This window comes from Epinephelus fuscoguttatus, linkage group LG4 (genome assembly GCF_011397635.1).
Source record: "Epinephelus fuscoguttatus linkage group LG4, E.fuscoguttatus.final_Chr_v1".
NCBI lineage: Eukaryota > Metazoa > Chordata > Actinopteri > Perciformes > Serranidae > Epinephelus > Epinephelus fuscoguttatus.
This window is the reverse complement of record NC_064755.1, coordinates 40677461-40704021: the sequence shown is the minus strand read 5'-3', so window position 1 is coordinate 40704021 and position 26561 is coordinate 40677461. Positions and strand designations below refer to the sequence as shown.

Below are 26561 nucleotides of genomic sequence, written 5' to 3'. Positions count from 1 at the left end.
ATGCAAATTGACAGTGCAAACATGCTGCATCCCTCGCACTAAATACTGGACCACATTCAAAAACGGTTGTTTCTTTTAGTCACTGAGACACAAAACATGGGAAAATAGGGTACACGCCCATGCAAACTCCCATAACTAACCGTTAGAGCTAACATTACTTTGGAGCTAGCATGAAATGCTTCATATAACCTTAACATTTCAGCAGACTCATACTGGTCCTTTCTTCGCTGCTCTCCATTGTGTCTGTCAGTGGTGGGCGATTAACGTTAGATTAACCAAATAAAGACTTGTACCTGAACAAACTGAAGATCACGAGCAGTTTCAAACCATATTCACAGTTGTTTTCTTTTAATTTAAAACACGACGCTGACCGTTCGGTAACCATGATCAAACTGTTTCTTTTGGGGGGTTTTTCTTATAATTTTTTAAACTTTATTGCAAAGATACAAGGATACAAATTACAGGAAGTTTCAGAGACACGAGATAAATCAATAATAATCCGTAAAGTACATGTAAACAGAAAATAAATAAGGGAGCCAGGGTATATTCCATTAAGTTATACCAAAACATCAAATAACTTGAAGACATTGTTTCTGTGTCTGAACCTAAACAAACCTGACGTCATCACAAAACTAAACACATATAAATACAATTATATCTTTTAATTTTATTTCAGTGACCAAACCATGACGTTGTTGGATGCATTGTTATCATAAAAATATATTTTAAACTTTTTTTTTAATTGTCAGATGGACCGCACCATTTCACAATACCTGTTTGGGGGGATGGGCATCAAATGGCATATTCAAATGTGTTTTAATGATAAAAATACATGTATTTATCATGTAAATACATATCAATACAAATAAATGTAAATATAGATTGTATTTTCAGTGATATAAGTCAGTAAGTAAATTGTACGTGATCCAATTTAAAGGTCAATCATAGATCTTTTTAGAGGCCCCCCTTGACCTTGGGCTGGGGTCATCTCAGTAATTCACCCACAAGCTGTTACCACCAATATAACAAAGTCTTGAGAGACAGGTGAGGGAGCGTGTGACGAGGATATCACTGGTTTATATCCAACAGCAGTTTGATAATTGAAACGTGAAGGTGGGGAACATTTACGGAAGCATCAAGAGATAAGAGTTAAGTTTGAAGGTTGGAAAGAAAAATGTTTTCACTCACAGCCTCTTCTGTCCCGTTCATACTTGGCTTCCAGACCAGCGAGTCGTTACTGAACTGCACCTTGTAGGTATGGACCACGTTCCAACTGTGTGGACAAGACACGTGGAGTTTTGTAGTACATTGCATTTCATGTGTGATACACAGAAGAAGCTCAACGTAGGGCTTGAGTCCAAAACAAGCCAATTAACAAATTAATAAATTAACATTGTTGGTTTGGGGGCAAAATTGCAAACAAAAAAGAGCGTAAGAGTAAGAGCGTCATTCAGTTTGTTTACCCAAAACTGAGGGCCTTGCCTTTTTCTTTAAATTAAGTGTTTATATAAGGAACAAAGACCATGACTGTCTCTCCTTGTCTATCTCAGTTTCACATCTGCTACCCCCCAAAACCCTTTGTAGAGTAGGGGAAAAAACTTTACTTGCCGGACGCGCTGGCATGTCAATAAATCTTCCATCCAAAGATGTTGCGTTTTACATATTTATTGCTGATAAAACAAACAGTGAAACAACTTCCCAAAGTCTAAAAACAATTCCTTTTGCTAGTGTTGAGCGATCAAAAGCATCAAAGCGATCAAAGTGGTCAGCAAAAGTGAGACTTCCCCCCTCACCCTCTCAGTTCATTCATAAGAATCGCCCGGTGAAGAACAGCTGATTTTACTACTACCGCTGCTGACGTACCACCAACACCACGTGACACATCCTCGTAAGTGACCAAATATGGCATGCAAAGAAACTTAATACAAAATACTACAATAACAATAGCTGGCACCTACACCCTTTTTTCATTTCCTTTTGACTCACTCTTTAGAAGGGACCACAAGGAGAAGATGAAGCTCCAAGACGCCTCATCAAAGACAAGTTCCCCACCCTGAGCCTCATCTCACTGGGTTCTTCATCATGATCTTCTGGCTTCATGATCTCTATTCATGATTAATTGTACAAAATGCAAGTAAGTCAAGACCAGACCTGAGGGGCCTGTTTGGACGGTGCAAATTGAGAAGCTCAGTTATGTACTCTGGTGCCAGATCACTGAGAGCCTTGTCGGTAATTAAAACTACTTTAAAATGGATTCTAAAAGAGACTCGGAGCCAATGCAAGGAGGCCAAAATAGGTGTGATGTGTGAGGATCGTTTTGCTTTGGTCAGAAGTTGTTGCTGACTAAGTCATGTCCTTTTAAATGTATCATACTGCTGTAGCACCAGCTGAAGGCAAAATGTCAACAAATCTGCAGGATCAGCTGGAGCTGATATGAGTATGCAGCACCTACATTTGGTTACAACTGTCCAGAGAATTACAGCAGAATATCGCACCATATTACACAACATCGGCCAAATTTGGTTTCAGTTGGAGAGATTTTTTAAAAGTAAACTGACCATTTTTTAAAAAACTTTCACTTACTTTTCCAACATGGCAACTTTTCTGGCATATCCCTCACAGTTTATCTAACTATGGTACTAGCTGACGGGCCTGAGGGGATTTTAATGGGCATCAGCTCTGATTCGATGTGACGTGACAAGTTGCTTACTAAGCATTTATTCCTACAGTAATCTCCACTTCGGTCATGTGTATACACACATTTCCGTGTGTATACACGCAAATATTTCTAGGGTTTGTTTGATGCTTTCTTGGGTGGGTTTACCTCAGCCAACAATTCAGTGTGTCCCAGTGAGCTTCAAATTCCCCATAAGACTTTTGTAAGCTGGTGTAGAGAGTGTTGATGGGTCAAAAAATCACCTGAGACCACTTGAATTGTCCTGACACAGCAAACCCTCCATGTGAAAGCACCTCAAACTATTTGCTACCAACATGTGACCCTTGTCTGATTGACATACTATATATACATCAGGGCTATTCCCTATGCATACGTGGGACTGTCTCCGTGGCCACTGACGGGCTCACACTGGGTTTGACCTTAGGTTTGGCTTTCTTAACAACCTTCGGCTTCTTGCTGATGAGTTCGGGTTTCTTCAGGATTGTTTTGTATTTCTTTGCTACCTTAATGCTCCTGGTGGATCTCCTTGCTACAAAAATGCAAACCATTTAAGGCATAGTAGAAAACTCATATCTCATAGAACATGACTTCAGACTTTGTGAATAAGTCATTTGAACAGAACAACAGGAAGAACCATTTTGCAAAAAACTTGCAAAAATCTGATTAAGGAATACTTCAACCCCCAAAACAGCCATTTGTATTTTAGCAGAATGTTTCACTCCTCCTTTAACATTGTTGGAAAGTTCTTCACTCACCACTAAAAGAGGAGTTGCAGCGAGCAGCACAAACCAGCTTTAAAACCTGAGACTGCATTAATGTAAATGCTGCTGAGCTGATGTTTTTGGCTGTGGATGTTCACATAGATAAATCCATAGTAACATGATTATTGCTTGCTGCCCTACACTTTAGTTACATGTTTGTAGTTGGCCAGACTAAGGTTTATAACTATCATTTATGGAGTACCTCATCTCTACTTATCAGCCACTTCATTAGGTACACCTTGCTAGTACCAGGTTGGACCCCCTTTGCCTTCAGAACTGCCTTAATTCTTGGTGTCATAGATTCAACAAAGTGCTGGAAACATTCCTCAGAGATTTAGGTCCATATTGACATGATGACATCACACAGTTGATGCAGATTTGTCGGCTGCACATCCATGATGAGAATCTCCCGTTCCACCACATCCCAGAGGTGCTCTATTGGACTGAGATCTGGTGACTGTGGAGGCCATTGGAGTACAGTGAACTCATTGTCATGTTTGAGATGATGTGAGCTTTGTGACATGGTGCGTTATCCTGCTGGAAGTAGCCATCAGAAGATGGGTACACTGTGGTCATAAAGGGATGGACACAGTCAGCAACAATACTCAGGTAGGCTGTGGTGTTTAAACCATGCTCAGTTGGTACTAAGAAAATCTCCCCCACACCATTACACCACCAGCAGCAGCCTGAACCGTTGATACAAGGCAGGATGGATCCATGTTTTCATGTTGTTTACACCAAATTCTGACCCTACCATCTGAATGTGGCAGCAGAAATCCAGACTCATCAGACCAGCAATGTTTTTCCAGTCTTCTATTGTCCAGTTTTGGTGAGCCTGTGTGAACTGTAGCCTCAGTTTCCTGTTGTTAGCTGACAGGAGTGGCACCTGGTGTGGTCTTCTGCTGCTGTAGCCCATCTGCTTCAAGGTTGGACAAGGTGTTGTTGGTTCAGAGATGGTCTGCTGCAGACCTTGGTTGGAACCAGTGGTTATTTGACTTCCTGTTGCCTTTCTATCATCTTGAACCAGTCTGGCCATTCTCCTCTGACCTCTGGCATCAACAAGGCATTTTGGCTCACTGGATATTTTCTCTTTTTGGGACCATCCTCTGTAAACCCTAGAGATGGTTGTGCTGAAAATCCCAATAAATACTCAGACCAGCCCGTCTGGCACCAACAACCATGCCACATTCAAAGTCACTTAAATCACCTTTCTTCCCCATTCTGGTGCTCTGTTTGAACTTCAGCAGGTTGTCTTGACCATGTCTACATGCCTAAATGCATTGAGTTGCTGCAACATGATTGGCTGATTAGTTATTTGCGTTATGGAGAAGTTGAGCAGGTGTACCTAATAAAGTGGCGGGTAAGTATTTCTTCAGTTGCACAATGCACTTTACATTATTTCATGTGTGCCTTATGTGCCCCGCAATATGTGATGTCTTTTATGTTTCTGTGCTCACCAAGAAAGGTTTATAAGTCTGTCAGATGCAAAATGCGTCCTGTTGCATATGATTAAATAATGGCATGCACTTGTCTTTGCTTAAAGAGTAGGAACTTTACAGCCTTGATATAAAGAAAATGCACTCATAAACAAGCCCTACTTCTGCTGCAGGTGGAGGTGTGAAAATCCTCTTTGAGAATGAGCTCGGCGTGGCAGATTTCCACCTGCCCAACAAAAGCTGCATCCTCTACGTGTCTGAGTGTGACATCATAGCAGGAAACAGCTACAAGAAGAAACTGGTTCACTACAGAAATGTGAGTTGAACAAATGAGACAATAGACAAACCAGTTCTGCTAAAAGCTTTCCTGTGTTGTTCTGCCTGACATGAACTGTGTCCCTCCTGTTTTAAAGACCAGCAGCAGTTTCCAGGCGTTGGTGCTGGTGGAGAACACCAGACTCAGTGAGCAGTATTTCTCTGCTGTGCAGAAGTTTGTGGTGTTCGACCTCGGCTTGACTCTGCTGCCGGTCAGCGGGCAGACTGAGGCCTCGCAGCTCATCGCTCAGATCGTGAGTAACGAAGACAAAACAATAAACCTGTAATTCATGTGATGCCAGTCCACGTGTGCCATGGGATTTTGTGATAACGACACATTATTATTGCAATAGTCAACTGGGCCTATACAAAAAGTTATGAATGCATTTTTATTGTATGTTGCACACACCCATTTCCTCATAAAGAGGCAAACTTTAATTTGTCTGGTTGTGCCCTCCAGTGGAACCATCCAGTAACACTCTTAGTATATAGGCAAGTGAATACTTTATATATGATGCAGCCAGTCAACTACGTGAACGTGTGGCTAAAAAGTAACAATATCTCCATCTCAAAAGGCAGAAAGCTCGTAGCACTACGCCTTGTTGTCTGATGCTGAGTTTTCAACCTCCAGGTTCACGGGGAGGGCAGAGAGAACCCCTTCAGGAGGAGGAGTTCGTCTCGGCTGTTGGACCCGCTGGTCCTGGCGCTGGTGCAGCATGTCCCCGGGGTCGGCAGGGTCAAAGCTATGGCCCTGCTGCAGCAATTCTCCAGCATCCAGCAGCTCTGCAACGCCGCCCCCGCCGAGATGGTGCCCATCGTGGGTCAGGCTGCAGCTCAGCAAATCCACAGCTTCTTCCACAAACCCACCGCTGCCGGAACCTGACGGCTCGATTTCTGGGTCATTATTTAGATAAGAAGGTTTGGATTTAATGGTGATGCAGCAGCTCTTTGGCTCACATCATTAACTCTTCTGTACAAACTTTAAAATCAATATTTATGCACTGTTTTCTGACTGAGATATCTCAGTCTGGACCAAAGTGGAGGACCCACAGACAGACATTGCCGTTCACTGATCTGCTCTCTGGCTTGCTGCTCAGTGTGACAAATTCTGTTTTGTTTTGTTTTGTTTTTTTGCACTCTGCACTTTTGCATCCACAATAAACAAGTATCAGTCATTTGTAGCATCAGTTGTCCTTTTTTACCTCTTAAATTCTTTCCTTAGTTTATCAGTAATTATGTTCGTGCTTTAGTTTATGAGAAACCTCTCACTGTGCACCAAAAAAAAAAAAAAAAAAGAAATTCATCAGTTTTGTTTCTGACTTTCAAAATCAAAAGGTATTGCAGCTTGATCATAGTGATTTAGATGTCAAGGAATTACACATATACTGTATCTTTTTCATTTGTTTTATTCTGGAAAAATAGAAGATATATTTTTTTTCTCACCCACTGCTTCCCCGTGTGTAGTTACCCCTTTACCCCTGCTCGTACCCGTGAATGTATATATATAAATATTTTCCCGTTACACAGCTTTTTGCAGGTTAACCCAAACTGACATCCCTGATGTGAAAGAAAACCCCAACAATGAATACACCATACGTCACCAATAAATTAGAGCTGTATTCAATAGAAAATCTTGGTCGTCTGAAATTCTACGTACTCTTCAATCAATTGATTGGTCGATCAGGAAAAAGATAAGTACGTTATCTCTTGGTTAACTAAATTGGCCACAGTGCACTCTACCTGGTAGATGAGTCCATCAAAGTGTTTTTTTCCTGTCACAGAGCTCAACATCAACACTCGCCCAGGGCAAGTAAACTTTGTGTACAGGCGAGTGGAATGCCACAGGACTGCTGAGAAAAATATGACATACTGGATACTACAGAAGTTAACTCTGGGGTTAATGATGTCATACAAACGTTACTAAGGAGACTTAATATTTTTAGTCCAGTACGGTAGCCATCCTGCCACTCCAACAAGGGCTCCGGTGTGATTGCATCCCTTTCAGTAGCTTTATAATCCAGCCTTGAACTGTGGTGACTTTTTGGAGACTTAGTGAAAAAAAATCCATAGTGACAAAATGCAACAATAAATGTCCTCTGTGATTATTTTTGTTTTCTAATTAAAAATGAGAGTTGAAAAATGTTTAACTTTGGGTAAAATGCTGCACCTGTCATTGTCACCAGCCATCCAGCCACAGTGAAGAAGGAGCAGGAGAAAAACCATGAAGACCAACCATTCTGTGATGGTGCCTAACAACAACTGCCATTTCCAGCTGAGAAAGGAAACACACAGCCTTAATTAAGTAACACCAGCGACTGTTCAACCAAAGAGACTTTGATCAGCGAAGAGCGTATCGACCAACTGACCAGAACTTCACAGCCCTACAACAAAAATAGATTTATTACAAATGAAAGTGGATCTTTCTGTAGAAAATGAAATGGTTGTTTGACTCAGTGATTGACAGCAGAGATGATCAGAGGGGCAGAGTTTTTACCACCATAATTAAGACTGGGGCGGAGGAATGGGTAGAGTTTCTCACTGAAGGAGCAGCCAGTAAAGGAGTAGATAAGAGCTGCAGAATCAACATCATAAAAGGAGACCAGACCCTCCTCATAATCCACAAACACTCCCACTTTCTTAGGCTGAGACTTCAGAGAGAGGCTGACATCAGGGCCAGCGCAAGCACAGTACTCATTTTCATTCCTCAAAGATATCGTCCAGTAACCTTTCTGAGGGCTCACTGTGATGTATCCCTTCCTCTTGATCGACTCTCTGGCCACTCCTAAAGTCCACTCAGCTTTCCCTTCAACCTGAACCTCAAAATAAAATCTCCCTGAAGTGAAACTCTGCTTTGCTAGGACATTAACACAAGAATCAAATCTCTCTGGGTTGTCTGGGAGAGTCACCTGTACATCACCATCATATACTTGTTTTTTATCATTAGACAGGACAAGAAAGGGATTTGCTGTATCAGGATCAAGTGTCACATCAACTGCATACTGCTGGACCCTCTTCAGCTCAGCTCCAGCAAGCAACTGATTCACAGCTCTCCTCAAAGTTCCCTTATATGAAGGTGGACAGACATTGATTTCTGTCCAGTCCTTGTGAGCGTTCAGGGACAAGAAGCTTTGGAGGAAGTGAAGGTGGTCATAAGAGTGTGAGAGCTGCTTCACCTCAGCACTTCTCTTCTTCAGTGCAGATATTTCCTGTTTCAACTCTTTGATGAAGCCTTTAGCCTGTTCCTCTGTCTTTGTATGCTTCTCTATGATCGTGTCAATGAGCTCAGCCTGGCTTTTCTCAACAGACTCCTTCAGAGCAGTGAAGACCTGAACACCATCTGCTATCTCACTGCCAGCGTCCTTCCAGCTGAGCTCCACTGAGCGTTTGATCTCCTTAATCTTGAGTCGTCTCTTCTGGATCATCTGCTGAATTTCCACCTCTGTCTTCCCCAGCACAACCTTTTTATGCACATATTCTTTCAGAGGAACAACACCATGTCTCTCCTTATCTAAAACCATCCTGAGCATGCAGACACTCATAAAACACACCACATAGAACAGGCAGAGCACCATGGCCTTCAGTTTGGTTCCTGAGTAGACTTCACGGGGAACTTCTCCTGGTTTCTGTTGAGCTGACTGTCTGAACTGAGCGGCCATCTCAGAGATGAACGTGTTGATGTGCAGCTGAGGTCTGGTGTTAAAAACCCTTTTACAGTTAGGACACTGACTTGGGACGTTAATATCCCAGTGTTCAGTGATGCAGGATTTGCAGAAGTTGTGTCCACATGGTATGGTGACTGGGTCAGTGAACACATCCAGACAGATGGAGCACAGGAACTGATGTTCAGTCAGCAGACAGCTGGCAGCAGCCATGTCGACACTCTGAGGACAAAAAGTGTGAGAAAACAAAACTGTAATCACATATCATTTGATTACTTGCTTTGAAAAGGCTAGACATTTTTATGGGCAGTACAAGAAACTGTCGTGAAATCTTTGTGTTTTGCTCGATAACATAAAAAACAGTTGGACACTTTGGACTACATGCTCAGTCAGACCTAAATAGAGTCCACCAGGAAAATAAGGTCTGTGACAAACACAAGCTTAAGACACTTTCACATTTTGTTCTACAACATAAAAACCATCAGTAAATATCCCACATTTTAACTTTGAAGCTTTAATGCATCTTAAAAAAGACCATTGCTAACAAGTGGCTAAATGAGACTACAGAATGTCATCACACCGAACATGGCTTTATGGTCTCGTTATGGTGATGACATCAGTTCATGCGATCATAGTGTAGGTTGTTTATAGCCTAACATTGGCTTTTCACCTCTGGCGACTGCATTAAAGGGATAGTGCACCCAAAAATGAAAATTCAGCCATTATCTACTCACCCATATGCCGAGGGAGGCTCAGGTGAAGTTTTAGAGTCCTCACATCCCTTGCAGAGATCCCAGGGGAGAGGAGGTAGCAACACAACTCCACCTAATGGAGGCTTACAGCGCCTGAAGTGTCCTGAAGCCCCGACATAAAAAGTTGTTTGGAAAAATGTCATTTGAACTCTGTTTTTAGCCTCATTGTAGCCTGTAGCTCTAACGGCCAATTTCCACCAGATGCGTGTTGGTTGCGTCTCCGCTCCGGCACGGCAGCGGAGCCGATAGGATTCCATTCTAGTCAATGTGTGTGTTTCCACCGGCTGCGGCTGTGCTGCGTTCCGGCTCCGTCTCAGCTCCGGCACTCCGAAGCCCTCCGCAACAGATACGCAGGACTTCTATTTTTGCCGGACGCCGGAGCACAACGCAGCAATTCAGCACAGAGCAGATTGTGCGGGGCAGGAAGTCGTGCATAGAAATACAATAAAACATCCGGTTAATTTTCAAAATAAAATACACAGTGTTCACGGTGGATCATATTTCCCTGCACTACACCTTGAAAACTACATAATGGGCAGAAGCAGGCCCGAAGTCAACAGGTCAGAGGTTTTCAGACGTCATTTCACCCCGTGAACACCATGGACGAGGAGATGTTAATCATGGCAGTGCACCAAGATGTCTTCCGGCGGAGCTGCACCGCTCTGCACAGCAAACGCAGCCGGTGGGTATTGACGGACAGCGGAGCAGGCAGCGGATAACCAGCGCTGCCGTTCCGCAACAGACACGCATCTAGTGGAAATCTGGCGTAACTGCCTGTCTGGGCACCGCGCCCACGTGTGTGCACTTGTGCAAGACCGTGAGACATGGGCACCGCCTTCATGTGTGTTCACGTGCTTTCACTGGTCTCCCGCGCAAGCGCACACACATGACTGCGGTGCCCAGAGAGGCAGTTAGAGCTACAGGCTACAATGAGGCTAAAAACAGAGTTCAAATGACATTCTTCCAAACAACTTTTTATGTCGGGGCTTCAGGACACTTGGATCACTACGGACGAGCAGTATGGAGATATTTTGTGGTTTCAATTATGTGTTCTTGGACGTTTGGATCTGGGGCGCCGTCAGCCTCCATTAGATGGAGTTGTGCTGCTACCTCCTCTCCCCTTGGATCTCTGCAAGGGATGTGAGGACTCTAAAACTTCACCTGAGCCTCCCTCGGCATATGGGTGAGTAGATAATGGCTGAATTTTCATTTTTGGGTGCACTATCGTTTTAAGGCTTTAATAGTCATGAAAGTGGTGTTTATTTGTGATTATCTCGCCAAACAAAACGTTTCATTTGCCACTGACCTTAATTGCTGCAATAATCCAAAATCTGAAAAATCTCATAGGCTTTTAGACAAGGGATCCAGGGATACTAACTTCTGTGTGGGCCTGCAGGAAAACGTCATCCCTGTGGCACTCTATTGTGATAAGAATTTTTTTAAAGTTTGTATTATTTTCAATTATTACAATCAATGGATGCAAATCATGATATGATGCATTTTCACAGCCAATATAGACCTATTAATGTATCATTGCTGTTCTAAAGTGCTCTTTGTCGGAGCATAGGCTGATATAAAGTGAGAGTATAAATATCATACACTACAGTCTATGGGTCAGAGCCAGTCAGGATGAGTTAGACCATTTAGATCCATGACAATGAAACACCTGATTGTACAGACAGTGATAAACAGGACTACATTACAGCTGAGGCAGATACCGCAGTAGTGTTAGCATTAGATGACAGAGAGATCACTGCATGCCCCGACAGCTTCAGTGTCAGGTGAGGGAGAGCCAGGTGTGCCTCAACAGTTTGACAGCAGCTGTGACACTTTATATTTTGTAATGGTAAAAACCTTAAACAGTTACTCAATACAATAATCTTTGTGAGGTGGGGCTGGGGGGTGCATCAAATCTGAATTTTAATTTACAAGGAAGAAACAGGAGGACAAAGGTTAGTAGATTAGCTTTAGCTGAAGCTAGCTGTGACTGCTTTCTGTCTAACTTGAACTAACCAGAGTTCAGTCACTGTGGTTTGGTTTTTACCTCTGTTTTGGTGTTCATGGCAGAATTTACAATTTGTTTTTATCAAAGTGACACATTTCTATGTCAGATATTCTTCATATGGTAAAACAGATGTAAAAAAAATAAAAAAATAAACCAGATTCTGGTTTTAACTAAATGTTGTCCAAGTATCCCTTCAGTGCATCTCTTGTCTCTGTAGGACAGTGAACTCACCAGTATTTGTTGTTGGGAAAAGCTGCTGGATTAAGCTGAGAGAAAACCAGAGAGATTTGTCTTGAGTGCTGCTCTGCTGTCCTTCAGACTTTAAGTTTCATTTCAGGAAACGTGACGGTGCAGCTCTCCTCTTTCACTGTTGCTCCACCTCTCAGTGGAGTTCTGTGGGGGAGGTTTTATTGTCTCTGGGACTGGGAAGAATTATGAAGAATATCAAAAGCACACAGATTATTGTCCAACAACAAAATAAAGTCTTCCCTTACAAGTCAGACATTTTAAAGATTACAAAATGCAAACAACAACAACAACAACAACAAAGAGCAATGTTTCCCTCTTTGATGTAGTGATAGGAAAGTAAAAAGCCTCTAGAAACAGAGATCTTGAAGTCTGTCATTCCTTCTGATTTGACCGCAGCAGTAGATTAATGTGCCTCTCTGTGATGCTCCTCTTTTAAAAGTAGTTAAAGTTCAATACTTTACAATAGAAGTCTTCTTCAGCTGTAAAGTGTCTGATTTTAGATGGAGTTTAAAACTGTAAAAAACAAACAAAAGTAGTCAGTCACATCATACACACTACTTGTGCCAATCAGATTTAGATTTCGTAGTTCCCCTGTATTGGAATAATCTGCTTCAGTATCAGACTGTGTATTTCTTAACAGCATGTCCTCATGTGGCCACAGGCGGCAGTTTGTAATATACTCCACTAGAGGGCGTCCTCAGATTTCACTTATTCTCTACACAGTAGGAGCAGTGGTTAAGTGTTGCTATCAGCTGTTCAGACACAACTCAGACATTAAAGCTGGGGTAGGCAGTTTTAATTCCCCTTACCGCAAAAATCCAGTGATTAACTTTCAGTATACTGAGAGAAAATTAGACTTCTGCTCCTCCTCTTGGCTCTGTTTTTAGTCTTTAGAAAATCTAGCCTTTGACGGGAGACTCTGGCCAATCACAGGTCTTTTCAGAGAGATGGTGTTAGTGGTACTGGCTGTTCTACAAATGGAAATGCATGTGCACGTCCCTTTGGCGAACCTGATTCAGTGGTGGAGAATTCTGCAAAGAAAGCTGCTATTCCAGCATTGGCAACAACTGCCTACACTGCAATGCAACTCAGAAAAGGAAGACGGACTTAACAAGAACAGACTCTGACAATAAACAAAATAAAATGTGTTAATATCTGTGAAGCATTTCAGAGATGAAGAGAAGATGTTGCTAAAAGTTTAGCCTTCTGCTAACTGGAGCCAAAAGCTCACAGCTGCAGCTTCAAGTTCACATTTATTTAGCTAACATTAGCGAAGGCCTCAAATCACAGTGTTTCCTGACACCCTCCCACTACAGACCGCCTCGCCAGAAGGAGAGTAAGGCACTTAAGTCAGGGGCCGCAGCAACCTGAATCCGGCCAGTGTAAATCCCGGCTCCGCAGGACCTGACAACCCAAACTCGCCGCCAGATCAGCAAGCTTTCTGTTGCTGCTGTGACACAGGTTAGATTAGGTGCAGCCACTGGCCACCAGCCCGCTGTGACATCTGGCACTGGTGGGTTGCTGTGATTAAATTCATTCCGCTACAGCCGCCAACTGAAGGTCTGTAGTTTTCTGATGACTGACCAGTCTTGAATCCAGGTAATGCAGTTATTAGAGTAAATTAGATAACATCAATCAGTGTGGTAAAATATGTGTGTTGTAGCAGTAAATAGAAAATGTGACACATCAAGGAAAATATTTTCAGAGCTATAGAAGTGTACTCAGTAGAATGCAGATCATCGTCAGAGAGCCGCCCAAGCTGATGGCAGCAACTCTAATTTCAGCAGATGCACTGCAGCACGTTTCAGGGACTTAAAATACACCCCTTGTCTATTTTTGATGGAGCCACAACATGTTATGCAGAGCAGATATTTCCTGTTAACAGGTGCTGTATGTGAAATATAAATACAATATGAAAATGAAGATTGAATGTATTTTTATTCATTAAAACACTGCCACAATTCTTTGATCCATGGATTCATAAGTGGACTTAGAACAGTATTAACTATGTCTGTAAGTTACAGAACAACAAAGTAGAAAATAACAATAAACACAATCAATACAGACAATAAAAAGAGACCATTTAACTTCCTACTTAATTATGGGAGAAACACAAATCTATCCATCCATCCATCCATCCATCTATTTTCATCCGCTTATCCAGGACTGGGTTGCAGGGGCAGCAGGCCAAGCAAAGCACCCCAGACGTCCCTCTCCCCAGCAACTCTTTCCAGCTCCTCTTTGGGGAACCTCAAGGCGTTCCCAGGCCAGATGAAATATGTAATCCCTCCAGTGTGTTCTGGGTCTGACCCAGTGGGACGTGCCCAGGAGGATCCTGATCAGATGCCCAAACCACCTCAATTGACCCCTTTCAACGTGAAGGAGCAGCAGCTCTACTCCGAGCTCCTTACCCTATCTCTATGGCTAAGATTCCTTTAAGGGTCATTCTGGCTGGTAATAATTTAAATTCTGTGATATTTTCTGAGACGGTTATCGTAGCATGAAAATCTCATACCGGTACAACCCTAGGTATGGCACTGTGCAGTGGACCTAACAAAATCAGGTTGCAGTTGGAGCTGTGCCCAGTGGAATTGTCCCTCCAGGCTCACTTAAGGCCAAAACACACCGGTGGTGGCTAGACACACATTGATGCTCCTGGACGTGCCCCCCCATGGAACTTCACACTGCTGTCCTATTTCCAGCCTTGTCACCCCCAGAATTAAATGCATTTTTCCCCCACTCACTTTTTGCTTGCTCATACCAACTCTCATAGCAGCTCTTTTTCTCTGCTCCTATGGCAGCTCAACTCCTCTCCTCACCATTGATGTATAAAGAGAACTCTGTTGCTGTTGCTCGGTCTCATGTGTGATGAAGAATGGATGATGAGAGACTTATACTTAATACCCCAAAGTAAACAACCCACAATCCTGTCATTATATAGACAATTGCCAAAAAGACACAGCCTGGCAAGTCATAGCTCTGGAGATCAGCTCGTCAGGTGAGAAATTAAGTTTAATTACAAGCCGTCCACGCGTGATTTTAAGATAATGCACAGGTGGAGGAAGTACAGATGTTTCAGTTAAAGCAGTAATAACTTTGTGTGGTTGTCTGTTGATGAGCTGCAGCACGACACGTGTGTGCTAGAGGCGTCACATAATGCACCACGTCATGGTGGCGCAGGTGTGTTTTCAGCTTTAGAGTCAAGATGGTGGAGAAGCAAACAAAACAGGGACTAATTTATCTCCTGTTGTGTCTAACACTAATGTATCATGAGGTATCTGGTATGGAATTAATCTGCAGATGACGCGATTTGTAATGTTACCAACATTTTCTATGGATATCAGATTTTTAGCCACAATGATAGCTGAAATGTGGCCTGCGTCAGACAGTAAGGCTTGTTGTTTTTAGCTAAGCCAATCTCCCAAAAACATACGGCTCCTTCCGGTCAGTAAATAGCAGTGAGGAGTTAATGGCAGTGTAAAATAGTCAATAAAACCCGTTTTCCAACTACCGTGAATCCCCACAACGAAGGGAGACTCTTCAGCATAGTCACAAATGTGCACACAAAATTTGAGGCTGATTGGTCCAGTAGTTTGCGAGATTAGCTGTTAACACACTGCAACACACACACACGCACCCTCAAGAAATATAAAATTATTGCCTTATGGAAAGAATATCTAGAAAGTCACCCGGTGTGACTGAGAGGAGAGATGATCAGGGGGGCAGAGTTTTTACCATCATCATTAGGATATGGAGTGAAGAATGGGAAGAGTTTCTCAGTGAAGGAGCAGCCAGTAAAGGAGTAGATAAGAGCTGCAGAATCAACGTCATAAAAGGAAACCACACCCTCCTCATAGTCCACAAACACCCCCACCTTCTCAGGCCGAGACTTCAGAGAGAGATGGACATCAGGGCCAGCGAGAGCATAGTACTCCTTTCCATCCCACAAACATATCGTCCAGTAACCATCCTGAGGAGTCAGTGGGATATCTCCTTTCCTGTTGATCGACTCTCTGGCCACTCCTAATACCCAGTAGGTCTTGCCTTTAACCTGAACCTCGAAGTAAAATCTTCCTGACGAGAAACTCTGCTTTGCTAAGACACAGACACAATTATCAAATCTCTCTGGATTGTTTGGGAGATTCTTCATTTCATCACCATGTTTAACTTGTTTTCCATCATAAGACAGGATGAGGTTGGGATGTGCTGTGTCAGGATCAAGTATCACATCCACTGCAAACTGCTGGACCCTCTTCAGCTTGGCCTTAGCCAGCAGCTTATTCTTCTCTTTACTGAGTGTCTCCTCCAGCTGATTCACAGCTCTCCTCACAGTCCCCTCATATGAAGGTGGACAGATGTTAAATTCTGTCAGATCCTTAGCAGGTGGAGCAGCATTCAGGGATGTGAAGCTTTGGAGGAAGTGGAGGTGGTCTTCAGACTGTAACAGCTGCTCCACCTCAGTGCTCCTCTTCTTCAGCTCAGAGATTTCCTGTTCCAGCTCTTTAATAAAGCCTTCAGCCTGTTCCTCTGTCTTTCTCTGCTTCTCTTTGATCGTGTCGATGAGCTCGGCCTGGATTCTCTCAACAGACTCCTTCAGAGCGGTGAAGACCTGAACACCATCTGCTATCTCTCTGTCTGCACCTCTCTGACTGAGCTTCACTGAGCATTTGATCTCCTCAATCTTCAGTTGTGTCTTCTGGATCATCTGCTGAATTTCAGCGTCTGTCTTCCCCAGCTTGAGTTTCTTTCCTTCACATTCTTCTTTCAGAGGAACAACATCATGTGTCTTGTGATCCAAAACAGTGCAGAGCATGCAGACACACATCTGGTCATCCTTACAGAACAGCTCCAGCTGTTTATCATGCTCTCTACACATCCTGTCTTCCAGGTTCTCCACAGGGTTGATCAGCTGATGTCTTTTCAGGCCTGACATTGTCAGATGAGGCTCCAGGTGAGTCTCACAGTAGGAGACCAGACACACCAGGCAGGACTTCAGTGCCTTCAGTTTGGTTCCAGTGCAGACGTCACAGGGAACTTCTCCTGGTTTGAAAACTTGTTGCTCTGAGCTGCTGCTGCTGCTGGCTTTCTGTTGAGCTGACTGTCTGAACTGAGCAGCCATCTCAGAGATGAAAGTGTTGACCTGCAGCTCAGGTTTTCGGTAGAAAAGCTTTTTACAGTTGGGACACTGATAGGGGATGTTAATATCCCAGTGTTTAGTGATGCAGGTTTTACAGAAGTTGTGTCCACATGGTATGGTGACTGGATCAGTGAACACTTCCAGACAGATGGAGCACAGGAACTGATCTTCAGTCAGCAGACAGCTGGCAGCAGCCATGTCTACACTCTGAGGACAAAAGTAAAAGTGTGATAAAGCAAGACAGCAAAAACAAAGTTGCTCGGTTAACTGAAATATCAGGAAGTAATGTTAAATTATTTCATCATATGGTACTAAAGCAAAAGTTCTTTGAAAGCACAAAAACAATAGAACGTCCTGTCTTTGTGTTAATGTTGTTTGTTACAACGCAGTAAATATTAACAGCTGTACTCACCGGTGTTTGGCAGAGACTGCGCTGTTGAGAGACCCTGGATTAAATGTGTCTTGTCTGGACTGCAGGTCTGCTGTCACTCAGATGAATGTTTCGTGTCATTTTAGGAATGTGTTATCTGAATACTTCCAGTGTTGCTCCTCCTCCTTCGGCTTTGCAGGTGAATTTTTGTTACCTTTCAGGTTTGACTTCATTAGTGACATAGTTTTAGCACAAGCCTCCTTTTTTAAGTTTGATGTTTATTTTTCTTATATTGGCATCAGTAGCATGCTCTAAACCAGGGGTGTCAGACAAACAGCCCGTGGGCCCACTAAAGGGTCCAATCTGGCCCACTAGATGACACCTGATATGGATGCACTAGTGAAGGCTGAGAGGTGTCAGGTTTAAACAGTGAGGAGATACTTAATGTAAAATGCTGCCTCAGAAGCTTTTTACCAGAACACAGCTCTCTGAAATATCACTGAGTTCTTCCTGTGGTCAGATTTAAACATACTGAACATTGTGCAAAATATTGTCAACCAACAGCACCAGTACAAAAGAATCTGTTCAAGACTAGCAGACGTGAGTGAATTACATTTAAAGTCAATGTAAAGATAAGATTAGATACGAATTCCCTCCTAAATCTGAAATTCAGCGACAGATTCGCACTGTGATAGCCAATCAGCAATGAAGTCCTCTGGGAACGTATGATACTGAGGACGTACCGATGGAAATTCATTCAGCGATTCTGCGATTCAGCAATTTCATGAGTTATTTGCGCAGATAAAGTGAGTCAACACACAAACTATTCTAGTGTTCACGCAATATGAAAACTCACATCACGTTTGGTGTGAACACATTGTGTTGGCATTGATACAGGCAATAGATGGCACCAGAGGGCAGAGTCAAAAGTCTCACACAACAACAAACGAGGTGACGGTGGAGGAGGCCATGATAATGCACCTTTAAACTGAGGCAGCGTTGTCGACGGTGGTGGTCTGTGTGGTCATTAAATATATTCTGACATGTGGACAGAGAATTTGCTCCATTCAATTATCAATTTGTTCTTTTGCCCCATTTCTAAGATTTCTTTGTCGTCTCCTACGTCATATCTCGCTTGAACTACACTACACTGCCTCCATGATCTCTGGTGGTTCTGCTTTGTTCTTCTTTCAGAACATGTGCACAAATGTGGATGAAATGAACGCAGAATAAAGCAGAAAAGCGCCTTATAAATAAAATGTATTATTATTATTATTATTAATAATACAGACAGAAGGCTCCATCTATCTCCATCTTTGGTGGTCTGGTCTTTACAGTTAGCAAGCAAGTCAGCAACTGAAATGAGTCTGACACCCCTGATCTAAACAACAAAACAAAAGAGGTCAACCTGACATAGAAGAACGCACTGTATCTGTAGATCAGTGGATTAAAACACTCCCTTCACAGTCTCTCTTTAAACCCACAACAATCTCAACATCAGGTCAATGTCAAACTTTAGTTTTCACATCACATGTAACCCATGGAATGAGCAGCACAAAGACACAAATATTATTTATGTGAAGCTTTATTTATATATTGCTTTTTAATACCCAGACATAAACAGAATGAATCAATCATAAATCAAGTAAAAATAAAATACAATACAGAGCACAGCACAATGACAGACAGAAAAAACAAAAACAAAAACACAGCACATGAGGAAGCTCTATAGAACGGCTTAAAACAGTCCAAAGACTGGACTGGAGAGGATTGTTCCAGAGGGTTGGGGCTAAAACTGCAAATACAGGAACAACTTTGGTTTTGCAGCTGGAGCAGGGGATGGTTAAAAGATCTGACCATCGCAGTGGTCCAGAAGTAGAGTTACTCAGTGGGGTTCCTGTATCTTTAGGGTTGTGGTTCTTAATGATTACAGGTTTTGTACAGAAGGCTGCAATGAATTAACCTTTTGTTAGGCCCCGATCATACAGACAGTGTTTTGCAGGTTGAAAAACACACTGACCCCACCCCTCCTGTGTGATCAATCTACAGTTTATTTTCACAGTAATTGGTAGCTAGTAACTAGAATGTTGAGGCAGAGGGTACTTGCTGTAGCTCTGGTTGAGGGTGAGAGGCTGTCAGCAAATAGTTTGTTTGGCCCAGGGAAATGGAGATCTGTGGGGGTACATGAGGCCCTAAAAAACAGGGTGGCAAACGGGGAGTACCACCAGTTGGTCCAGGAGCTTCACCTCCATGATGGATGTTTCAAGTACCGAACTCGTGAAGCTCTGGCAAAAGTTCAGTCAGAAAGACAATACTTTTCATGCTCAAGCTCTATGTTCTTTCTCACCCTGCCATTCACTCCTTGCACACATGCTCACTTACTATCTCTAGGTGTCATTGTCTGGGTCTGTCAGTTGAGTCATCAGCTGATTCACAATCAACCAATAGCACAGCGACACACCTTCTCTGTCAGCCTAACATCTTGATGGCCGAGGCTATCATACAAGGTGCCCTCAGTTTTTAACACACTCTCACACCGATGGAACAGCCATCGGGAGCAATTTGGGGTTCAGTATCTTGCTCCACGATAATTTGACACACAGCCGGGGACTAAACCGCTGTTTTTCTGATTAGTGGACAACCCGCTCTATCTTCTGAGCCCAGAACCTAAAAAGTTAGCGTTCCAGAGAAATCCAATATTCCTCTTAATCCCTCCCCAGTCTCTGATGAGGTGGACATGATAACCCTTAATACACACAACCTTATTCATCCCTACAACAGGAAATACTTTTTCCCTAACCTGATATGAAGTGTGCGCTGCACATGTGAGCATTTTTGATGATGGCCTCCGTCCAGTCCTTTGGTCTTATCACATTTAACCATAGTTGTCTTCATTTTTGTTGACGGGCAGAGGTGGCTAGTTTTGAGCCATGACTCCTTCTATTCTGGCTCCCAATAACACAACAAGACAAACACATTTTTAGACTCCTATGTAGCCTATAGCCTGAGTCGTGTTTTTCCTCCAGCTAATAAAATGACGTCTTTGTGACATCAGCCCGAAAAGAGTCTTTATGGACAGTATATATACCCGCCAAAGTGGTTAGAAAGAGTGACTCTGTTACACTGACCATTTCTACCTGCATTTGTTAGGTAATAATGTCAAGCCCTGGTTGAAGTAGTGAATGACAATGTAAAATATTAAAGAAAAACATTTACAGGAAAAAAGGAAAAAAACCCACATTGATCAGAATCTACAATAAAAGCAATGGATACACTTTATGTCAACAATAAATTAACATTAATTATATGGATTGATAGTGAATCTTGCTGAGGAAAAAATCTTTATGGTTGTTCTACTCAGTGTCTTTGACAGGAGAGATGATCACAGGGGCAGAGTTCTTACCATCATTGGAAGTACCAGGACTGAAGAATGGATAAAGTTTCTCAGTGAAGCAGCAGCCAGTAAAGGAGTAGATAAGAGCTGTAGCATCTACGTCATAAAAGGAAACCACACCCTCCTCATAGTCCACAAACACCCCCACCTTCTCAGGTCGAGACTTCAGAGAGAGATGGACATCAGGGCCAGCACGAGCTTTATACTCATTTTCATTCCTTAAAGATATCGTCCAGTAACCTTTCTGGGGAATCTGTATGATTTTCCCCTTCCTGTTGATCGACTCTTTGGCCACTCCTAAATCCCAGTCAGTCTTTCCTTCAACCTGAACCTCAAAGTAAAATCTCCCTGAAGAGAAACTCTGCTCTGCTAAGACACAAAAACAATTATCAAATCTCTCTGGATTGTTTGGGACATTTGTCCATTCATCATCATCATGTACTTGTTTTCCATCAACAGAAACAATGAGCCAGCTTTGTGCTGTATCAGGATCTAGTGTCACATCCACTGCATACTGCTGGACCCTTTTCAGCTCGGCAAAAAGCAAGTTAGTCATCTCCTCATTAAGTATCTCCTCCAGCTGATTCATAGCTCTCCTCACTGTCCCCTCAAATGAAGGTGGATGGTCACTGACTTTTGTCCAGTCCGTGGTGGGTGGAGTAATGTTAAGGGGAAGGGAGCTTTGGATGAGGTGGAGGTGGTCTTCAGAGTGTGAGAGCTGCTCCAACACAGCGCTTCTCTTCTTCAGCTCAGAGATTTCCTGTTCCAGCTCTTTGATGAAGCCTTCAGCCTGTTTCTCTGTCTTTCTCTGCTTCTCTTTGATCGTGTTGATGAGTTTGTTCAGGCTTCTCTCAACAGACTCCTTCAGAGCGGTGAAGACCTGAACACCATCTGCTGTCTCTCTGTCTGCACCTTCTTTACTGAGCTCCACTGAGCGTTTGATCTCCTCAATCTTCAGTTGTCTCGTCTGGATCATCTGCTGAGTTTTTGCCTTTGTCTTCTCCAGCTCTGCCTTCTTTCCTTCATATTCTTCTTTCAGAAGAACAACAACATATTTCTTGTGGTCTAAAACCATCCAGAGCACCAAGACAAACATCAGACACACCAGGAAGAACACCAAGGCCTTCAGTTTGGTTCCTGAGTAGACTTCACACGGAACTTCTTTTGGTTTCTGTCGAGCTGACTGTCTGTACCGAGCAGCCATCTCGGAAAACAAAGTGTTGACATGCAGCTCAGGTCTTGTGTTGAAAGCCTTATTACAATTCGGACACTGACTTGGGACCTTAATATCCCAGTGTTCAGTGATGCAGGTTTTACAGAAGTTGTGTCCACATGGTATGGTGACTGGATCAATGAACACATCCAGACAGATGGAGCACAAGAACTGATCTTCAGTCAGCAGACAGCTGGCAGCAGCCATGTCTACACTCTGAGGACAAAAAGTGTGAAAAAAACAAAACTGTAATCACATATCATTTGATTACTTGGTTTAAAAAAAAGGCGAAACATTTATAATTCAAATTTAAAATTAAAGTTAAGACATTTCTTACCATTTAACGTGACACATTTAGCCAGTATTTTTGCTTTGTAATTTGTCTTATTGAAACATCTGAGAGAGTAGAGCAAAACAATAATCCCCTTCTCTGTCCAAATACCTTTAGTGTCAGAGAGTCAACTTGAACAAAGAGGAGGAAGAGGAGGCACACATGGCCACAGCCCCCATGGCCACAGATGGACAAGACTTTTCTAGGATGTCTACATCTATGACCCCTGTCATCTTACTCCATCCTAATGCACAAATGTATTTGAATGGATGTCTTACAGCCAATCACAGTGTTCCACAACATCTAAAGTGGACTGCAGTAGAGCTAGGGCTGTGGCGGTATGTATTTTTTCTTACAGCGGTGACAGAGTGACGTATCATTAATTCAAAAAACGAGAGTCCGTTTTAGTCATTTTAGAAGAGGTCTGATACATGAACTATAGTGTGTTTACATCCTGCGCGGAGGGATACACCGGTGAGCAACAGCTGCAGCTGGCTCTGGGACAGGTACACTAGGTCACTCGGTAAAAGCAAACAAAGACACGACACGGACGATATTACTCACTCGACTGAAAGCTGTCCATCAGCTCCTGCAGGCCTGGACGTTTTTTCCAGTTTAACTTAGTGATTGCTGCAAAGTTTTCACTCCTTGTGATGCACTCTCTGCGGTGGTTTTCCTCCTGATGATATATCTCCCCAACGACGGTAGCACCGAATCCCATTCTGTGCAGCAAAATGATTCCACCTCCATAGGAATATGTTAGCTAGCCCCGCAGCTATACCACCAGTCCTGCCCTGACCTCCGTCTCCCCTCGGCCCGTTGCTGCTCCGCCGCTCCGAAGGATTCAGCCTCTCTTCTCGCCCGCTCAGCATCCAACACCTGGGAGTTCCTCATCTGTGTACTCCGGCTCAAACAGGTATGGCTCTGGGTCTGTGTCCGCTACAAGAAACTCCTCAAAATCGCGTTCAAAGTCGTTGATTGCAGCTACTACAGTCCGGAGTAGGGCCGTAACGGTACATGTATTTGTGTCAAACCGTTCGGTACGCGACTTTCGGTTCGGCACGACCCTGTACCGAATTATTGGGCGCAGGATATTATTTTATTTTATTTTGTTTTATTTTAATTCCATTTTTGCGAGCTGAACCACTTAAAATATCTCGTTCCCCGACAGACATAATTGAGTGACGGACCAGTCCCGTAAATCTCCGCTTTCACTTTGTGCAGCACATTCTCACATTTTGACAATATGGCAAGTGAGCCTGACGAACTTGAAGACCCACCCGCAAACCTTAAGTCCTCCTTTTGGGAACACTTTGGTTTCAGGGTAAAATACGAAGATGGAAATAAACAAGTGGACAAGACAAAAGCAGTGTGCCGACACTGCAGAACAGCAGTCGGGTATGTACTTGGAAACACGTCTAACATGCTAACGCATCTAAAGCGACACCACCCGAGTTTGAACATTAACCGGCACGACTAGAAAAAGCAATCTGGTGCAAACTATGATATCGTCGTCGTTTAAAAAGAAAGAGCGTTTCCCTGACCATCACGCTAAAGAAATAATCAACGCCATTGGAGTTGAGTAAAATTGTTTAAGGTGCACTTTAGATATAAGCGTGTTTATTTACTGCACTTTAACAAAGTGGGAAAGCTAAGTAAGTTCCTAGTAAAACTGAATCTGAGCAGGCTTTAAAGCTGACCAGCTGCACTATACTTTTTATTTTAATTGAGTAAAACTGTTAAAGCAGAAATGTATATTTATGTTTTTCATTCAAAAAATGTGTTAAAAAACAGCAGGATTTTATTTTTCACTTTTATATTTCTATTTTCATTCAAACAATGTGAAAAAGCAGGATTTTATATATATTTGTTTCATTCAAAAATTGTGTAAAAAGAGTTAACTGCTGCGGTGGTATGTTTTAATAAAGTTACCAATAAGTAAAAGATATTTAATAGTTGTCTATTTTTTTCATTACTGTACCAAAAAAAAAAACGAACCGTGACTTGTGTACCGAGGTACGTACCGAGCCGAGATTTTTGTGTATCGTTACACCCCTAGTCCAGAGATATCGCTAGGTTAAATAAACAGCTGAGTTTTGTTTACAAGCTACGTCTGTGCCTGCTCACCGGTGTATCCCTCCGCGGATCACAGCGCAGGACGTACTGACCCCAATGCTAACCGCTGAGACCCAGCCCCTGGATGTACAGACACAAAAATGATATCCATCATGTTGTCTCAATATGAAAATGATAGCAAAAGGGCATACCTCCTAATCATATTATTTAACATTTGGCTTGGGAGCCAGATCCGCCGCCATGATGAATCAGCTTTTTATTTTTTTTTGTGCGATGATGACCTTGTCACCGCTGTAGGCATCACGTGACCGCGGTATTGCGGTGATGCGGTTATTGTCACAGCCCTAAGTAGAGCCACACCCCATTTTGACAAACATGGCCATCAGTGAGGCAAGGAGACCCATTTTAATCTATTAGGGGCTGTACACACGCTGCATTTTTTTGCCCCCCTTAAATTCATTATTTTTAATGTAAATGCGTGGCAGGTGTGCTCAAACATCAGAGCGACACCAGAGCAGTGCACACCTGAAGCCAAATTTGGTAATGTTACCTTTGTAAAATGTTGCTGTTGCTGAGGAAAGCTCTGCTAACCGCTAGGCTAATTTATACAATGTAAAATGCCATAGGTTTGTGCTAAAAACATTAGCATGTTGTATTTGTGGGGAAAATGTGTCCAGATAAAGACAAGTGTTCGTCTGTGAATGCTGCGAGTTATAGTGAAGCTGATTTGTGTACTTTTATTTGAGATTGTCGCTATAAAGCCAACTAGTGTTCTGGAGGTGTAACTGCAGAGTGACACAGACACATCATACAAGCATACATGTAACCACGGTAACACATATGCACATCAGTGAGGGTACTTTCCCTGTTTAAAAAGCTGCTGAAACTGCCACCATTACATTAACCTCTGTGTACTGTCTGTTCATTGAATGCATTAAAAAGTGTGACAGTGATCCCACAGTATCAAGCCCTGAATCATTACTGTACAAGACACCTTCTTCTAATCCTGTCTCTGTTAGATATTATTCAGAACATGTGATTGTTTCGCGGTCTAATAACAGCCTCCTAATAATGCTCACAGTCAGTTATTACTCTATGAGCTCTTAGTGAAACCAGACAACATGAATATAAAAACTTTAGAGGCATCAAAGTGCTGCTGCATAAACTTCACTGAGCCACCAGAATTTGATTTTTCCTGATGATGCAGGATGACAAACACCAGAACTGTCCAATCAGCATGTTACCTGTCAGTCGTTATTATTTCATGTTTACTCATCTTGGTTCGTTTTAAGTGTGAACAGGAACAGAACCAAAACTAAAATACAACAGTGGATCATGTGACCCCTCTGCTGCGGACCAGATGAACTTAACTACAGGTGTGACAGCAGCCTGGTCTCGGGAGGTTTTTGCAGACATAACTTATCGTGACTTTTTTCTTTGTTATTGGTTCTGACATGAACTAAATCATGACCAAATGTTTAGGTAGTGCATTTTGTCTCAGTGTACTCACCTGTGTGTGTTTGTTGTTGTGGAGAAAAAACAGCTGGATTCAACTGAATGTTTCTGTAGAGAGAAACACAGACATTTGTCGACTGCAGCGCTGCTTTCACTCAAAGTTTCAGTTTCGTTTCATGTGACGTTGGAGCTCTGCTCTTCACTGTAGCTCCTCCTCCTCCTCCCAGTGCACAAGAAGAAAACGTTTCACACTCCAATCAACGTGTGTTATAGTGAATAAAGTTTCACTGATCGCTGTTTTAAACAGCCCACCTTTCTAAACTCAACAAAACGTCACATGATGCTGTCAAGATGTGGTTTACAATCCTGTGAGGAGCAAGAGATTGAGTTGGGTTGCACACCTGCTGCTCCTGTCACTGATGGTACTCTTGTGCGCATGTGCGTCACCGGTAGCAGGTAATTATTATCACCTGCGCACCTGTTTATCAGTTAACAGAGAGGAGACTCTTATTATGTGTTGACAGCTGCCCCTTGTGTCCAGCTCAGCTACAATACAACAGAGCATCTCATTAGGTAGGCCTTTTTCTTTCTTTCTTTCTTTCTTTCTTTCTTTCTTTCTTTCTCAATAAATAAATAAATAGATAACTAAATAAAAGGAATATGTTAGATAAACACAATGACATTCTCTACAACTGTCATTTCAGATACCCACATCGTCATCTTAGATAGTC

At 42.7% G+C, this 26561-nt stretch overlaps 3 protein-coding genes across 5 annotated transcripts in view; 1 reads left to right on the top strand and 2 right to left on the bottom strand.

The window, feature by feature from the left end:
• faap24 (FA core complex associated protein 24) overlaps positions 1-6231 on the top strand; it is a 41297-nt gene extending 35066 nt beyond the window's left edge. Inside the window, exons 2-4 of one of the 2 annotated variants that reach the window (XM_049573644.1) lie at positions 5048-5190; positions 5288-5443; positions 5821-6231. In XM_049573644.1, the coding sequence (XP_049429601.1) occupies positions 5048-5190; positions 5288-5443; positions 5821-6072 (551 nt within the window). In that variant the 3' untranslated portion in view covers positions 6073-6231. The remainder of the gene's footprint in view (positions 1-5047; positions 5191-5287; positions 5444-5820) is intronic. The other variant, XM_049573645.1, reaches the window with a different exon arrangement.
• Positions 6232-6641: 410 nt separating this feature from the next.
• Positions 6642-26016, bottom strand: LOC125887106 (E3 ubiquitin-protein ligase TRIM21-like). Of its 2 annotated transcripts, XM_049573642.1 has the most exons (3): positions 25886-26004; positions 11837-12027; positions 6642-9070 (listed from the first exon to the last, which is right to left on the bottom strand). In XM_049573642.1, exon 3 carries the CDS (start codon positions 9059-9061, stop codon positions 7640-7642), a length of 1422 nt encoding a protein of 473 aa, XP_049429599.1. In that variant the 5' UTR covers positions 9062-9070; positions 11837-12027; positions 25886-26004; the 3' UTR covers positions 6642-7639. The 2 variants fall into 2 exon arrangements, with proteins under 2 accessions (XP_049429599.1, XP_049429598.1); XM_049573641.1 differs by lacking the exons at positions 6642-9070; positions 11837-12027 and adding an exon at positions 18977-22184 and having other exon boundaries at positions 25886-26016.
• On the bottom strand, positions 13814-17475 carry LOC125887105 (E3 ubiquitin-protein ligase TRIM39-like). The gene is made up of 2 exons (XM_049573640.1): positions 17404-17475; positions 13814-17198 (listed from the first exon to the last, which is right to left on the bottom strand). Exon 2 carries the CDS (start codon positions 17187-17189, stop codon positions 15540-15542), a length of 1650 nt encoding a protein of 549 aa, XP_049429597.1. The 5' UTR covers positions 17190-17198; positions 17404-17475; the 3' UTR covers positions 13814-15539.
• Positions 26017-26561: the final 545 nt, after the last annotated feature.